The following is a 16,544-nucleotide window of genomic DNA, read 5'->3' as shown; positions in this document are numbered from 1 at the left end:
GCCTGAGACAGAAAAATTACAGCAAAATATCTAAGACCCCAAAAACAGAGGGTTAGATTTGGAAAAATGCAATGAAATTCTAGTTTCTTGGACCAATAAAGAGGTGGGAAAATTAAGATAATGAAAAAACCCATCTAACCTCAAACAAGTGCTTCTTTTTACTTATTCCTTTTTTTCTTTTACTATTTTATTTCTTTTACATCCTATGTGTCCAAGGGTGCGTTAAGTGCTTTACGTCAATTTATTATTACGTTTAGGCAGCAATGCTGAACAGTTGATCTTATATGGAGGAAATTAAGGTGTAGTGATGTCAGATAATAAAACTAAGCTATTTTTTGATTGCTGAGCAAGGGAGAGCTACAACACTGGAGAAAATTCTGAAAGTTTTCCTGAGATCTGAAAAAAGAAGGACCAAGGAGAAATGTATTCCTTATTAAGAGGGATGTCATGCGTTAAGTTCACTTCTTCCTTTTGGTTGTCTATTTTTCTGGTTTTCATCATGAAATCACAAGCACCAATTTCAAGGAGGTCCTATGTGGGTTATCACGCTTGAGATGTGGCAGATTTTTCATTAAAAAGAGAAAGTATGTTTCTTGCCCCAAATCACTCAGGTGGTGAGTGGAGGTATTGGAATATGAAACAAAATCGTTTTATTCTGGAGTCCTTGTTTTTGTTTTGGTTGGTTGTTTGGTTAGTTGTTGTTGTTTTCCTGCTCCCACGTCAAACCCTTGGCTTGAAATAATTGTTTTAAAATATAATCTTATTGTAAAGGAAGATTCAGAGAAAAAATTTTCAGCAATTATAGTCTTTGTTCACATTTTATTACCTGGTTTCTCAAAAAACAAAACAAAAAAAAGTGAAAAACAAGTAAACAACGACAATTTTAAAAAACACCCACCAAAAAACAATGAACCATGTAATGATTTGTTAAATGCAAATGGAAACATTTAAGTTAATATGGTTTTAAGGCCCATTCGTCAAATACCATTTGGAATTCTTCCTAACAGATCAAGAGGTTGGTATTATAGATGAAGAATTTGAGGCACAGAGAACTTAATAAATTGCCCACTGTCACACAGTTGGAAAGTGTTGGATCTGAGAGTTGATCTAGGTAGTCTGACTTCAAAACCATGCTCTGTCATCTGTTATGTTTCCAAACACAGTGCTGACTGACTACAAAAGGGTACAGGAAGAAAAGCAACTATAAGTAACTTTGATTTTAATCACAATGCTTGTGAATGTTTACCATATAAATTTCCTATAACTTTGCATATAGCATTAACTCCTGCGTTCCCCATAGACCTTCTTACATGTTGAAGATTATTGACAAGTGTTGGTCACTCATCCAGCTGAGTGTGGATTACTTCTCTTTTGATACGCCATCCTGAGGAATCCTATTAGTAAGAATAGGTGCCCAGCTCAAGGCAACTTATTTCGATATACTAGTCTGGCTTCTGGCCTCATTTGTGTATTTTGAAACCTTGGCTTCATTCATTGTGGCAATTTGCTTTTTGAAAGTACTTCTGCTAATTGATGCTATTCTTTATATATTCATATTATTCACAGTTTTTAGTTTTGTGGTTCAGTCCTCTAGTAGAATTTACAATATTCTGTGGTGGAGGTGATTCATTAAATATGGAAGGAAATGAAGTCTTTTCACCGCCACCAATATAAACATCTGAAGTGCCCTTCTGAGAATTAATAAGCAAAACAAGACTAAGTTTAACCAAAAATGTCAGATTAAGTTGTAGACAGAGTCTTGGAACCATTAATAAGTAAAGTGACGTTTTTGGTTTTGTTTTGTATTAGCTTGAGGTTATGTTAGGTACAAAAGCATACACAGTACATATACTTAAAGGGCATGCGATCTAATCTGCAAAAATTTACTTTCTCCTAATGATACCCCTGTATGTCTGATTCCCTTTTAGGTTTATTCAAAACAGTACAATAATAAAATTAGTTGTTCTCTACCACCTTATCCCAATATTTTTACATAGGAAAAATAGACTTTTTGTATCCAAAATATCAGTTTATGGAATTAATTTTATTCTCCTCTGCCAGGATTCTGTAAAAATTTAGGAGCATTAATCTGCCAAGTTTTATTTTTTCCTTATTTTTAGTTTCATGTCAGTTACGTTAAACTGGGTAATAAAAAAAGTGCCCTTCAGGGGCTTCCTATGAAGCCTATAGCGCTTGCAGTCTCTTGATCTGGACAGATGTGGCTTTATCTCAGTTTCTTCTCTGTAGGTTTCCTAGTCCCTTCAAATGGCCTACTGGATAGTATCCAGCACAGCTCCAGGGGCCTTCTCTTCCATGAGGTCTACAGCTATTTCCTAGGCAACGTTTATGCATTATTGTCCCTGCAGTCACAAGGAGGGTTGGCCAAGCCCAGTACAATACCATTTTCTTGTCTTTGTCCCAAGTACCTGTAGCCTTGTCCTCAGTTTCCCAGGCAGGAGTCAGATCCTGGCCCACTGTCCTCATTTACTTGGAGAAAGCAAGCTCTCCTAGTAGCTCCTGTGAAATCCTCTCATTAACTTGAGGATAGAAATGGCTCCCATCACCATTTCCCCAAGTGGACATGGAGATTCCCAAAGTAGCAATGGTTCTTTGCATGTAAATGTCTACGCTTTTATAGTCCTGCAATGAGTAAGAGTAAGCATGGATCGTGAAGTAGATTTCTTTGAAAATCTGCATAGGAAGATTTAGAATTTCACTTTAGAATTTTATATCCATTCGTCTTGGTGTTAGGGTGAAACTTTCATGTCAACCACTTTCTCCAATTGTCGAAAACAATGTTCAGACAAAGAAGGGAGATGAGAGAAGTACCTTTCGTTCTGAGTATTCATGACTCTCCATTGGCATCTTCACATAATTGTCTGATTTAATCATCATAACAACTTTACGGGATTGGGAATATTATACTCAATTTACAGAGGAGGAAATTAAGTTTCAAAGAGTAAAAATGTTAAGGTCACACAGATACTGTGGAAATAGAGATGTCTGAGTGAAAAGCTCCTGGTTTTCCTGCTCCATTATTTCAGGTAAGACATACAAATCTACTAACCAGTGTCAACCTAGGACTGACTGCCGGATTTACTTCTCAAATAGTTACCTTCCTTTTGTAGACTTGGATTTAAGAATGTTTGAGGTCATGTCTCCTACTAATGATTTTGAGCATAGCACAGAATCTTAACATTGGCTGAGTCTTAAAATATATGTTTGAATTTTTTTTCCAGACAATAGATTTTGAAGGTTTCAAGCTATTTATGAAGACATTCCTGGAAGCCGAGCTTCCTGATGATTTCACAACACACCTTTTCATGTCATTTAGCAACAAGTTTCCTCATTCTAGTCCAATGGTAAAAAGTAAGCCTGCTCTCCTCTCAGGTGGTAAGTTTAATTATTTACTTTAAAAATGTATGTAATGCAAAAACCTCAAAGGGAAAAATCATTATAAGTTCTCTGTAAGCTGAGATGATTTGTTTAAAAATTACCTTTATTGCAGGATTTATCCTTTCATACTAAGACTGTGCAACTAAACGTTAGAGAAAATATACTTTATCATTATTCATCACTTGTCATTTCAATGTCTTAGAAGTCTATGTTTAGGTAATAATTTTAAGAGATACTTCCATCAAATATAGGAAAGTGCTCTTTTAAATGACTGGAATATATATATATGCGTGTGTGTGTGTATATATATATATATATATATATAAAATATATGTAGTCACAAGGAAGTTATGTAAAAACATAGTATTTAATATCATTTGTTCAAATTACCAATATACTTTCACATTTTTAGATTTGTAAACTCAGAACAGAGTTTAGAGTTTTCTCTTAGATACTTAATTCAGTTTGTCACCATAGAGATGGTTGGTTCTCTCATTAGGTGTAGCTTTTTAGAGATGCCTAATGCATTACTACCTGTCACTAATTGTATCACTCTCCACACAGTCAGGAAAATAGAAATCTCACTATATTACTTTAGAAAATGTGCAACAGGAAACTGGTTAAACAGTGTTGGAGAGTTGAAAAAGTGAAGATGAGCGCTGAGACACACTGAGGTAGAACCACAGGAAGCAGATGCCTCCCCTGGGTTGGTGTCTTCAAAACCCAGAAGCTTGGAAGGAGGACCTCTAGGAGCTGGGAGGCAGAGTTGGGGGGTGGGTGTTGCCTGGCAGGTCTCACTGTCAGACTCCTGTGGAGGGGATCCTTCCTGATTGGCTCTGATAGCTCAGGAGCTCAGGGAGGAGTGTGCAGCCCTGGAAGTCAGACCTCTTACAGCATCACCATGGTCTGTGCAGGACTGAATTGCGGGAGCTCACTGCGCCTTCTTGGTGTGGCAGTAAGCTGCCACGAGACTAGAGCGCCTTACTACTGGCACCAGATGCTGGGACGGTGAGATGCTGGAGAGATCTAACAGATAAGTGCAGGTAGACCAGCAGGAACTTGTCCCTTCTCCCTCCTCCCTTCTCTTGTCTCTCTAGTGCCCCCTGTGAACCCAACAGGTTTCCATCTGGCAATGGAGAAATATAGTCTACAGCAGTGTTTCCAAAATTCTTTGATCTCAGGACTCTTTTAGGCTCTTGAAAATTATTGAGGACCCCAAGATGCTCTTGTTTATATGGGTGATATTTATTTCTATTTACCATATTAAAGATGACACAGTCTAGAAATTACAATGATCGTCCCCTCAGATGTTGACAAAAATAACATCTTTATGAAAAATGACTATTTTCAAAAACAAAAAAAAAAATTAGTGAGAAGATTGACATTATTTCACACTGTTGCAAATGACTAACATCCAACTTCATAGAAGACAGCTGAATAACCACATCCGCTGCTGTGTTGCCATATCATGTCAGGTAGCCCCTTGAAAAGTCCACTGTACACCCATGAGAGAATGAGAGTGAAAAAAGCAAATGATATCTCAGAATCATCACTGATAGCATTTTGACCTTACAGATCCCCTGAGAGGGGATTAAGTATCCCGTGGGAGCCTCTGGTCGAGACTTCCCGTCCTAGCGTCACAACATAGAATATCAAAGTGTGGGTAAAGAGGTCAGGAGAATTTTACTAATTAGCACTGTAATAAATAAAAAGCTTAAAACATATAATTAAGAAATGGGTGTTTGAGCCAGAAACAAAACTTGGGCAATCTGATGAAGAGGCCACACTATTAAGCCTTACGTTGTGCTGCTTCCCTTTCAGTTAATGGAGTAAAATATTTTTCCTCGAGCAATCACATGTTGGTCCAAGCTTTTTAAAACAGATGATCCCTTCAAAATATAGAGCAATTAATATGCTTATAACCTTTAACTACCCATCAAATATTTTTTGTTCCTGGAATGATTCCCCTTATACCATGAACTGAGAGGACTCCCCACACTTGCTGTTTTCTCTGAATGAGTTCCGTTTAGTTTGTCCTAAAGTGTGGTTTCAGAGCTTACAAGTGTTCTGGGCTGAAAATTTTTATATGAGACAGGGTTTTACTTGGATCTAGAAATGAAAACTTCTGTGTTCTCCATTTCATGCTATAAATGGATTGCATGTTCCTTAGAAATAACAAAGTTGTCCCTTATTTAAATTTACAGGAAGCAATACTGTTCGTGGGAAACACTGTCTTCTTTAAGAAGACAAATACTGTCTTGAGGAAGAAGGGGGAACATTTTTTGATATGTTGTCTCTCTGAGTCAACAGACTCAGACTAATTGTGTCACACTTGGAGGAAAGAGACAATCTAATTACTTTGGTAGTTTTATAAGAAATTCAAACCTTAAACCCTCTTTTCTTCAGATAGCACATAGTAAGTACTATGTAGAAGATACCAAATTTACAAGGAGTAGAGATCAAACCATGTTTCAAAATGGGAAAAAAAATAAGGAATAACAAATTGTACTTCTTTTGGGACACTCACACATCCTGCATAGACCTACTTGAAAGGAATTGTAAGATAGGCTGCGTAACCCTCATGCAGCAATAATAAATTAAACTGTGATGCCTTTTCAAAGCGTGGCCTCCACATTTTAAGACATAGGTGCATAGTGTCCTTTGTAGGACTGTTTCTCATCCTGTGTATTTTCAGAATTACCTTTGATAGTGGTTTTTATTCTGGGAAATAAGGAACCCTGGACAGTAATAAAATTTTCAAGGCCTGGGGTAGCCTTGACTCAGAAACTGAAAGATAAATAGATTTTTATTCCTAGAAACTTGCTTTGCAATAATCTAAGTTATCTACGGAAGATGTATTTGTGGTTGAAAAAAATTACAAATTAATTTTGAATAAAGAGGTGCTATATAATCTGCTTTGTTTATCTGCTCTGAGAGTTCACATATTTCATTACCACATTACCATCAGGAATATGGTAGCCATTCTTGAGTCTGTACATCAATTGAACGATAAAGGTTTCTCAATAAGAAGACGAACTTTTTAAAAGGAAAAAAATGTTATTCTTGTTAATGAACAATGATCACATATTTGGTAAAAGTAAAGCATTTAGTTTTTATAGAATAAAACATTTAAAAATAATTATAAATAGGTATAAAAGTTATGAGTGTGTATGTAGTTGTGTTTTGTTGAACCTAATGATCCATCTGGCATTTCATGTAGTGGATTATGTATTGTTTTGGAACATTTTGTTTCCGTTAAGTGCCTCTTATCCCCTATTTAAATATAAGATGATTAATTCTGCTGTTCCCATGTTGGTCTTTTAGTTTTTAAATATATCCCCACTATACCATCTTTCCAGCTTTCTTATAACTTTTTCTGCTTCATTGTAAATCCCAAATCCCTAATCCTAAACCTCTCTGCTAGTCCAACAACCAATTTCTGATCTTACCTTCATCCCTAGAATCTATCACTTGAACCATTATCTTTACAGAAATGTTTAATTATTTGGAATCCTTTTTTTTTTTCCGCAAGTGGCTCACAAACCCTCAACCATGGATCACTGTTATGATCCCATATTTCAGTCCCTGCTATTTGCACACTGAGCATAACCAGGGAGAAATCTCATAAATATGCATGCAGGTTCTTGTCACTACACATTCCTAACACCCTGTATTAACATGACCTTAACACCTCTTCAGCTTTTAAAAAAATCTGTTCTGAAAAGTATTTATTCTTGATACTGTCTCCTAGATCAATCAGGTTAAACTTTTTAAACCTCCTTTAGTTTATTCATCTTTCCCCTCACTCTCAACAGATGCCATTTTTTTTCACATCATACAAAAAAACAGGTGCTGTCTAAAATAAAATGCTCAATTGTTTCCCACACAACCCAAAACGGTTTATTCAGCTCACAGAGAATGCATATTACTATATTCCAGATGGAGCCCTTCATGTGAGTGAGTGTTCCATAAGGAGTCCAACTAAGTGGATTGGAAAGTCAAATAATTATATTCTACCCAACTCTGCTTCTATTCCTATCTTCTTTCTGGTTGAAAGGAACCTGAGTATTTATCAATTTCCCTACCCTAAAATCTTGGACCCTTCCTACCCTTCACTGCCTCACTACTTAGGTTTAGTTAATCACAAAATGCTATTACTCGTTGTAACTTCTTCTCAAACATTCTGCCTGTGTCAGTTTGATACATCATTGTTTGTGTCCTAGACTATCAATTAGCATGACTCCCAGCCAGGCCCTGCCCTCCCATCTGGAAAATGTTCTTTCTAACACAGAAGCCTGATGATATTATTCATGGGTTCCCAAGTGCGGACTTTCACAATCACCTTGTGGAATGTTTTTTAAACCTTTATTTCCCAAGTAAACATAAATCCTTGATATTTAAAGCCGATTAAAGCAGAGTTACTTTGCTTTGAGGGTGGTGCAGGAGAGGTCTGAGTACAGGGAGTCCTAGTCACTCTGCCTTCCCCCTGCCTCTGGAGACACCCCCTCCTGAAGTGACCTTACAGAGACTCCAGGGCCTGGACAGTGCAGTTAAGAAGATGATAAAATCTGAGTTCCATAGCATTAAGCCAATGCCATGCAGCATATAGAGTCTGCCTACCGTCCTCATTCTCTGTCTCCTTGCCCCATGCACCCAGATTCTTTTCATATCCAACTGTTTGCTGTGACTTAAAACCTGCTGTGCTTACTCAGGACTCTGGGCTTTTCTGCATGATGTACCCTCTGCCCTTATTTCACAGCAAAACCCAGCTCCTTCAGGTCTCAGCTAATGCTTCATTTTAATTCAAGAGCATATGCTGTGTACCATGCTATGGATGCAGTGATCGGTAAGATGGGATACCTAGAGAGTGTAGCTGGGAAGCAACCCTGTCACCCTTGTTAAAGTCCCACCATCTGCCTCTTGTAGATTAGCTGGGACATCCCTGCCTCTCTCCAAATCCCACCTTTGACAGTTGTCACACAGAAACTCCTGGAATTAAACCTCTTCAGCTAAATTGTTTTCCTTTTTGTGTAGGATAGCAATTAACAGCAGTTATTAATAACAATTACTTTCTCTAAGAATATGGCAATTAGAAGAGAATGTGATGTGATTTATTAACTGGTTCAGACACTCATACTATATATTCCTGTTGGGCTCCCCAATGTACAAGACATTGACTTTATAATAGGAACATCCTTTATTAACCATAGGTCAGTGTAAGAGTTTTTGTTATTTCTTATTAGTTGTTTTATAGCACACAAAGAGAAGATTTTCCTAGCACCGTTTAAATCAGATCATGTAGTGAATTGACCAGTCGTACCATTTAATTATTCATTTTATTATTTCCTTAATTTATGCATCCAACCATTCATTTTTAAAAACACATTATGTGCCAGGAATTCCACAAGAAAGCTGAGGATGCTTTAGAGTCAGGGAAAAAAACAGATAGGTGGTCAGTTTTACTACAATAAAACAAGTGCTGTGCTGTGTGTGTCAGGAGCATGTGACTGAGATTTTAACCATAAATTGAAATTATCCAGGTAGAGGTAGTGGGAGGGATGGGAAGGAGTGGATTAGAAGGGAGTTCCAAGAAGAGAAAGCAACATATACAATTTCTGTTTAAATCTTAAAATCATGTCCCATCAAAGGACAGTGCACAAACTTTAAGACATTCAATATTTATGCATTCAAAAATATTTATTGATCACTTACAATGTGCCAGGTACTATTCAAATTACTGGGAGTACATCAGTGAGCAAAACAGAGCTACCCCTCCCATAGTCATATACATTCTAGTGGTGAGAGAAAGACTCCTAAAAATAAAAATTTGTGGCACGTCAAATGGAATGAATGCTGTTGGCAAAAATGAATCAGATAGAAAGTGCAGGTCAAGGCTGAGGATGACTGAAAGTCCTAGGTTTCTCATGACTGACTGAAACTGGGATGAGGGTCATAAGGTCATTTTTGATGGTCCCAGAGTAGATAGTAGTCATGACCTTGGAAGTATTGGGCACAGCCTGGAGGTAGAGTTGGGGGAGCAATCCTGGCAGGATTAGAGTCCTGACTGCCTTCAGAGAGTGGAGGAAGGTAGACTTCTGGGGAGTCTTGAGAGATCTGGGGCTGTGCCTTGACTCAGTTGGGCTGGGACAGATGACATGACTGGAGGAGAGATGAGGTGGGTAGCCAGGACCCGATGGTAGAGAGTGTTGTCCATCATGCTGTGTTTTGAATTTTATCCAGAAGAAATTGGAGAGCCATGAAAAGGATGTAAGCCAGAAAATAATTACACTGTCAGTGGTGTGGAAGCTATCATGAAGACAGATGAGGCTAAAGATATATAAAAAAGTTCCAGGGCTTCCCTGGTGGCACAGTGGTTGGGAGTCTGCCTGCCGATGCAGGGGATGCGGGTTCGTGCCCCGGTCCGGGAAGATCCCACATGCTGCGGAGTGGCTGGGTCCGTGAGCCATGGCTGCTGAGCCTGCGCGTCCGGAGCTTGTGCTCCGCAACGGGAGAGGCCACAACAGTGAGAGGCCTGCGTACCGCAAAAAAAAAAAAAAGTCCCAAAGATATTTAAGATTGAGAATAATAAAAACTATCTCTGAAAAACTTCAGGTACTTTATCTTGGGTCCCCTCTCGTTGCTCATTTGATGTGGCAATGGTTAGTGAATTCTGTGAAGCTACAATATCAGTAATGGTGTTTAGCTCTTTTCATGTTGTCTGTACAACCAGAGAGTCATACCACAATGGCATTTTTTAGACAGAAAAGGAGAAACAATGCCCTTTTGTCCATAAGGAAGTTAATCAAGTTAAGAACAGAAAATTGTGCAATGAAAATGAAGTACTTAAACCTTCGGGAAAATGTTCTTTTGCCAAATGACCTTACTGAATGTTCTTGCCAGGAAACACACTTCATTAACTGTGCTGAGAAGAAAGTATTACTCTTATCAGTACTGTTTTAAGGATAGTAAAAATGTGTGTGTGTGTGTGTGTCTGTGTGTGTGTGTGCGTGTGTGTGTGTGTGTATGTGTGTGTGTGTGTAGTGTAAAGTAGCTTTATAGGCCTTTTGTGTCTAATAAGCTCCTTCAGTTTCCACCATGCAAACAAGGGCAGGCCAGGTTCCATAAAACACAAATTGAACAGAGTACAAGACTTATGTAGCTATGAGATGCGGCGATTCTTGGCACACAGTAGGGCATTTCAAATATATTTGTGCTTTTATCACTGTTGATATGCTTTATTGATAATAACAATTATAGTCTGTGCAGCTTATATACCTACATACAAATGCCCTAGAAATAAAGATACAAGAATTTCTATCCATTGGCCAATAAGCATTTATGTATGTCAGCCATTACATTTTTTATGCCTCTATAGTACCAAATTCAGACTTCTAATCATCATTAGTAGTAGTAGTAATCTAAAAATTATTTTACTCCAATAAATTTTTTATCCTGAAACCCTGAAAGCCCTAAAAATCCTTCCCTGAAACCAGAGAAAACTCTGTAACTTCAAGGCTCCATTGATGATAAAATTACTGTCGGTAAAAGAAAAGTTTCTCCCAAATCTCCTCTTTAATTATTAAATGGGTTTGAATATACTGAACTTGATTATATAGGTTTCTTTATTGTTCTGTCTGAATATGCTAAGTAAAATTTTGGTTTTCAAAGTGTTCATTTTTGCTATTAAATTTATTGACCCAAAATAAAGGGGTTTTGTATTTTGAATTGCATCTTAATTACATATTAAATGATAGTGTTATCTTAAGATTTTTGCATAGTATGTTAACAAATACTTATTTACAGTTTTTGAGATCCTCATGAGGGCAATAAGGTATTTAGTACTTTACAGAGACTCAAATCAATCATAATATTATTTAATTTGTGTTATGCTCTAAAAATACTTAGTAGCAAGCTAGAAAATGAGCTATGGTATTGAGCATTTGCTTTGATCTGCTAGAAGAAAAACCCTATGAAAATCGGAGTTTTCATCTCCTTGGTTCAGTACTTTATCTCCAATGCCTGGAACCTGGTTTTACATGCCTGGAACCTGGTTTTACATGACTAATATTAAAGGACCTTAATATTTATTTAGGTTTATGTTTATAAAGGATATGTTAGTTGTATACCTATTAAAAAACACAGTTAAGAAAAATCATTCATAATCCATTTCCCATAAGAAAATGCAGGTAAAGATTTGGTAAATATGTATTTTCGTGGGTGTATTAAGTGAATGGCCCAAGGACTGAACTGAATGGAAGATGAATTTAGAGCTCTCAGCCATGGCTAGGATTTCTAATTTCCTTCCAAAGGTTTATGAAATAATGTATGCACTCTCAAGAGTCTTGAAAACCAGACCCTTAAAACAAAAGATCATTTATTGAGAGGCAGGAGACAGATTTTTCTGCTTTATTTTTCTCTCTCTAGCCCCACAAAATTATACTTAAAGCGTGAAATCCCGCATCAGGCTGCCTTTTGAATTGTGGATGCACAACTGGTCTTCGTTTTCTCAAATGTGAAATGGAGATAAGAAGTATATGTATCTTACTGGGTATTGTGGGACTCAAAAACGTAATGCATTAGGTACCTTAGGAATGCCAACTTTTACCATTATTAATTAAACAGATCATTTTCCTGTTTTAGTTTGCAAACACAGGATAAAGGTCAAATTCAATATAGTTTTTTTTTTCCACTAAGATGTCATACATCCTGAAAGAATACAGTCAAATTTAAGGAGTATTATTGGGATTTTTTTTAATGTGACAAATATACAGATTTTGGTAGCATGACTTCTTTTCATATATGGTGGCTTAATTCCCATGGTTAGGTATAGTCACGAAACAGAGTAATTCAACCAACTCTCAATTCTCTGCCTGTAGACAGTGTGTCACCTGCATTATGGTTGCCACCAGCCCAATGTAACTTTGAAATCTAAATTTAAGTTAGTTAACAATCAATTAAAACAATTCAGTTCTTCAGTCAAAACGCCAGCCACATTTCATGTGTTCAACAACCATATGTGGTTAATACTACTATATTGAACAAGGTGTACATAGAACGTTTCTATCATTGAAGAATATTTTACTGGACAGGACTGATAGAGCAAGTCTTCCTTTTACTGCTTTTGAAAAGAGCTCAAAGTTTGGAGTTAGATGGCCTGTCTTCAACTCTGAACTCCTGGGATTGCTGCTATGTGACTATCAGTAGTTTACTCTCTGATTTTCCACCCTTTTTTTTTTAAAATTTTATTTTTTAACATCTTTATTGGAGTGTAATTGCTTTACAATGGTTTTCTCTCACAAATGGAATTGCAGGGTCAGTGTTGTTGGCACACAGCCAGGAGCCTTGCTCCTTTGCAGAGTTTGTTCTGCTCCTAGAACATCACCCCCAAAGACCTGCTTCAAGCCCTGTTCCTTATAATTGCTTGTTCAGGTTTTTGCCAGTGGCCAAAAAGATGAAACCCATATGATGTTCTTAGAGGGATTTTGCTGGCCCTAGTCTCTTGTCAAGGACTGTATCCATTGCCTGTCCTCATTTTATGAGGAATCACAATCTAGTTTACCCAGGCTATCTCATCTTGCTGCAGGTTTGTGTAAGCATAAAAAAATTTTTTAAAAATTATATTATTTTAAGACAAGCATAGTTAGAAGGTTGTCTAAAAATCATGAAATGTGTGATAATATGAAGTAACTGTTATTATTCTTGGTTATCTGTGCTACTCATCATGACTATTAATATGAATATTGGAAGTATGATATGTGACTACACTATGTGACAAATTGCTTCATAAGCTTGTTAAATTTCTGCAAATTGAACCAGTATAAAAAAATGGAAAAACCAAATTGCCAGAGTGTTTTATTGCCTTATAAGTTTAGAGTTTTAATTCGTATCATTATTTCATAGTAATAATAACAGTTTTGAATATTTCATTTTAATAGATGAAGGGAAACAGTGGAGATAACGCTACCGTTTTCATTATCTGGAATGCAAGTGTTTGAAAATAAAATAAACTGGAGCAGAGGCAGTAATTGAACATGTACCCAAAACTGATTTGCTAACAATTGAACCTTGAGACTAGAATTAAAAGTATCTATTAGAATAAAACTTTTTAGGTCATTGTTTTAAGAAATGGAGTGTCTGTATTGGAATACAATGAAAATCGTGTGCTTGAAGAATGTGATAATCGTAGGCAATATTCAGTTTGACTAACGCTAACTCTTTTTGTAGTTAAAACTTTGAAGAGAATAATGTTTTTATATATATGTGTATATACATATATATATATAATCATAAAAACAGAAAAATGCCATCGAAGTACAAGATAATTATTCCTAATAAAACTAATAGGCTCTAATTACTTTGCCTATTTTTCACTTTATTTTGTACTTTGTTGTACCTTGTAATATATATTATATGTGTATAGGTATATATGGGTCACTTTTGTGGGGAAATATTTAAAGAAGCATAGCCTTGAGCAAGTCAGAGAACCTGCAAATTTGGATGTCAGTCACATGATCTTCAGAGCTAAATATTGACCACTTGAGGCAAAAAAACCAAAAAAACAAAAACACATTGTGTTTTACCTAGCTTCATGTGCAGTTCCAATTCTAAAGAGAGTTTCACCGATGCTTGAATGGGTTAAAATGGCCTTTGTTAAAGGGAAGTAGAGCTTTTCTTTAAATTATTTATTTATTTATTTATTTATGGCTGTGTTGGGTCTTCGTTGCTGTGCGGGGGCTTCCTCTAGTTGTGGCAAGCGGGGGCTACGCTTCATTCTAGTGCGCGGGCTTCTCATTGCGGTGGCTTGTTGCGGAGCATGGGATCTAGATGCGTGGACTTAAGTATCTGCAGCACATGGGCTCAGTAGTTGTGGCTCGCAGGCTCTAGAGCACAGGCTCAGTAGTTGTGGCACATGGGTTTAGTTGCTCTGGGGCATGTAGGATCTTCCCGGACCAGGGCTCGAACCCGTGTCCCCTGCATTGGCAGATGGTTTCTTAACCACTGCACCACCAGGGAAGTCCCAAGGGAAGTAGACTTTTGAACCTCTTCTTCAGAGGCTATTACTGCTAAAGAGAAGTGTAAGATTCCATTTACCATCTCGTTTCATTGAGGAGCTGCAGCCTAGAAACCAGGCTTGCTATGTCCTGTTTGCCAGTTACATGGTCTCGTGTGTGTCCTGTATAAGCATTAGCACAAACTGCTTAAAAGGAAAAGGACTTTTCTTCTGGGAAGTGAACTTTCCTAGAGGGAGGTAAATACTGGGAAAGAGCTATAGCCAAGTTTAGGGACAGGAAAAAAAAATTTTGAAAGGGTAGAATAGGGTGTAAAAACAACCTCTCTGAAGACAGATTGAGGCCCTAGGGCCTGCTCTCAAAATATTAAGTGAAAATATAAGGAAACATTTTCACCACTTAAGAGAAAGTGGGCTGATCTAGGGTAGGGGGTTAGGAGCTGAAACAAACCTATGAGCTTTTTCAACGCAACACGTCAAGATTTAGTGGTCCAGCTCTATAATTGTTTTGTTGTAAAGTAATTATGGAAAAGCTCATTGACATTTTATTTTTCTTTCTCTGATGCACCCTATAAATCATTGCGAAAAGTATATGTTTTACCTCTCAAATTTAGCTGAAATTGCACTTAAGGAAAAACTGATTAGTTTTTCATTGTGTGTTGTCATACATGCCCATAATTTCTTTTTAAAATAACCTTTAAATTCTTTTAAATGTTAAACTGTGACACAGTTCAGTGCATGATACAACTTTTTGTTTACAACCTCTCATGAACAGAAAATGGCAAATAGTCAACTCATTTTGTCAAACAAAATAATTTTAGTATAGTAACGTTTCTTGTTCAAAAATAGTGTTAAGTTGAAATTATACATTAATGTTCATATTCAGTATGTACATTACATACAGGAAAGGCAAACAGAAATTTATGATACTCATATTTTCCAAATGTTTGTGTTTAATATTATGAAAATTGATAATGAAATACCATAACCTTTATTTTATATATACAAATGATCATAAGTGAATATATATAAGTGAAAATGTATACCTTTTGGCATTCTTTCAAATGAATGTGATGATACATGCTTTTTATTCTTGTTTTACGCTGAGTTTTTGTATAAAAGAGTTAAATCAAGCTGATTAAATCATTTCAATACCATAAGCGGGGAGCATAGAAGAGAGGATTAGCTCATCAGGCAGGATGGGTTAGGTCATAGTTTATCCAACCATAATTCAAGGGCTGTGTTCTCCGAGTCTGGAAGTTATGGTCATGTGAAGGATCAGTGCCAAAATGTCTTTTATCATAAGTTGAAACTGCTTATTTCTGCAGCTGGCTAGGCTTTAGATGATTAGTTAGAATTAGTCAGGTATTTTCTTTTCAAAGCTCAGGATTGTCTTCTGTTCTCTGCCTTTGGTTTATAAAAGTGACTATGTTAGTTTGTATCAGATATACAGTGACACTTTTGTTAAGGGAGGAAATCCATTTATAATATGTGTATATATATATATGTATCTTTTTCAATAACTATAAACAGAAGTGGAATCAATGTGAAGCATAGAGATGTATTTGAAATAAAGAAGACTTTGGTAAAAAAATGAAAGATGTAAAGCATTGTTTTTCAAACTGTCAATTGTGGCCCATGGTGGGTAATGAATTCAGTTTAAGGGGTCTTTGACAGAATTTTAAGAATGGAGTAAAAAAGAAGAGAATAGGTTAACACAGAAAACATTGGCACAGTTATGAAACCTACTAGTGTGTGTGTGTGTGTGTGTGTGTGTGTGTGTGTGTGTGTGTGTGTGTGTGTGTTATTTGTGCTGGATTAAGATGTAAACTGTTTTTCTTACTTTTCCTTACTATTGGCCTTGAACAAAAATAATCTATAAGCTATTAGTGTAGAATAAAAAGGATAAAGTTGCTAGTTATGAAACGCTGGGCAGTTCATCTCCCTAAGCCTGTTTCTCATCTGTAAAATGGGATTAATGCAATCTCCCCTCACAGGGTTAATGGGAGAATTAACTGAAATGATACATGTTCAAGTGCCCAGCATGGTTCCTGCCACATAGTTTACATTCAATAAATGGTACATTTTATTAGTAGTAACATTGTGACTACTAAACTAATTAACTGCTGGCTTTTTAGCA

The 16,544-nt window shown here is 36.6% G+C and overlaps 1 protein-coding gene across 6 annotated transcripts in view; it reads left to right on the top strand.

Moving 5' to 3' along the window:
- DGKB (diacylglycerol kinase beta) overlaps positions 1 to 16,544 on the top strand; it is a 704,177-nt gene that overhangs the window by 164,170 nt on the left and 523,463 nt on the right. For all 6 annotated transcript variants that reach the window (XM_027102569.1, XM_027102571.1, XM_027102570.1 and 3 more), the window contains one exon: positions 3,240 to 3,393. In XM_027102569.1, the coding sequence (XP_026958370.1) occupies positions 3,240 to 3,393 (154 nt within the window). The remainder of the gene's footprint in view (positions 1 to 3,239; positions 3,394 to 16,544) is intronic.

This window comes from Aethalodelphis obliquidens, unplaced genomic scaffold, assembly GCF_003676395.1.
Source record: "Aethalodelphis obliquidens isolate GAN/ISIS:26980383/991018 unplaced genomic scaffold, ASM367639v1 scaffold5, whole genome shotgun sequence".
NCBI classification, from domain to species: Eukaryota; Metazoa; Chordata; class Mammalia; order Artiodactyla; family Delphinidae; genus Aethalodelphis; species Aethalodelphis obliquidens.
The sequence above is the reverse complement of the archived record's forward strand: the minus strand, read 5'-3'. Positions and strand labels throughout refer to the sequence as shown.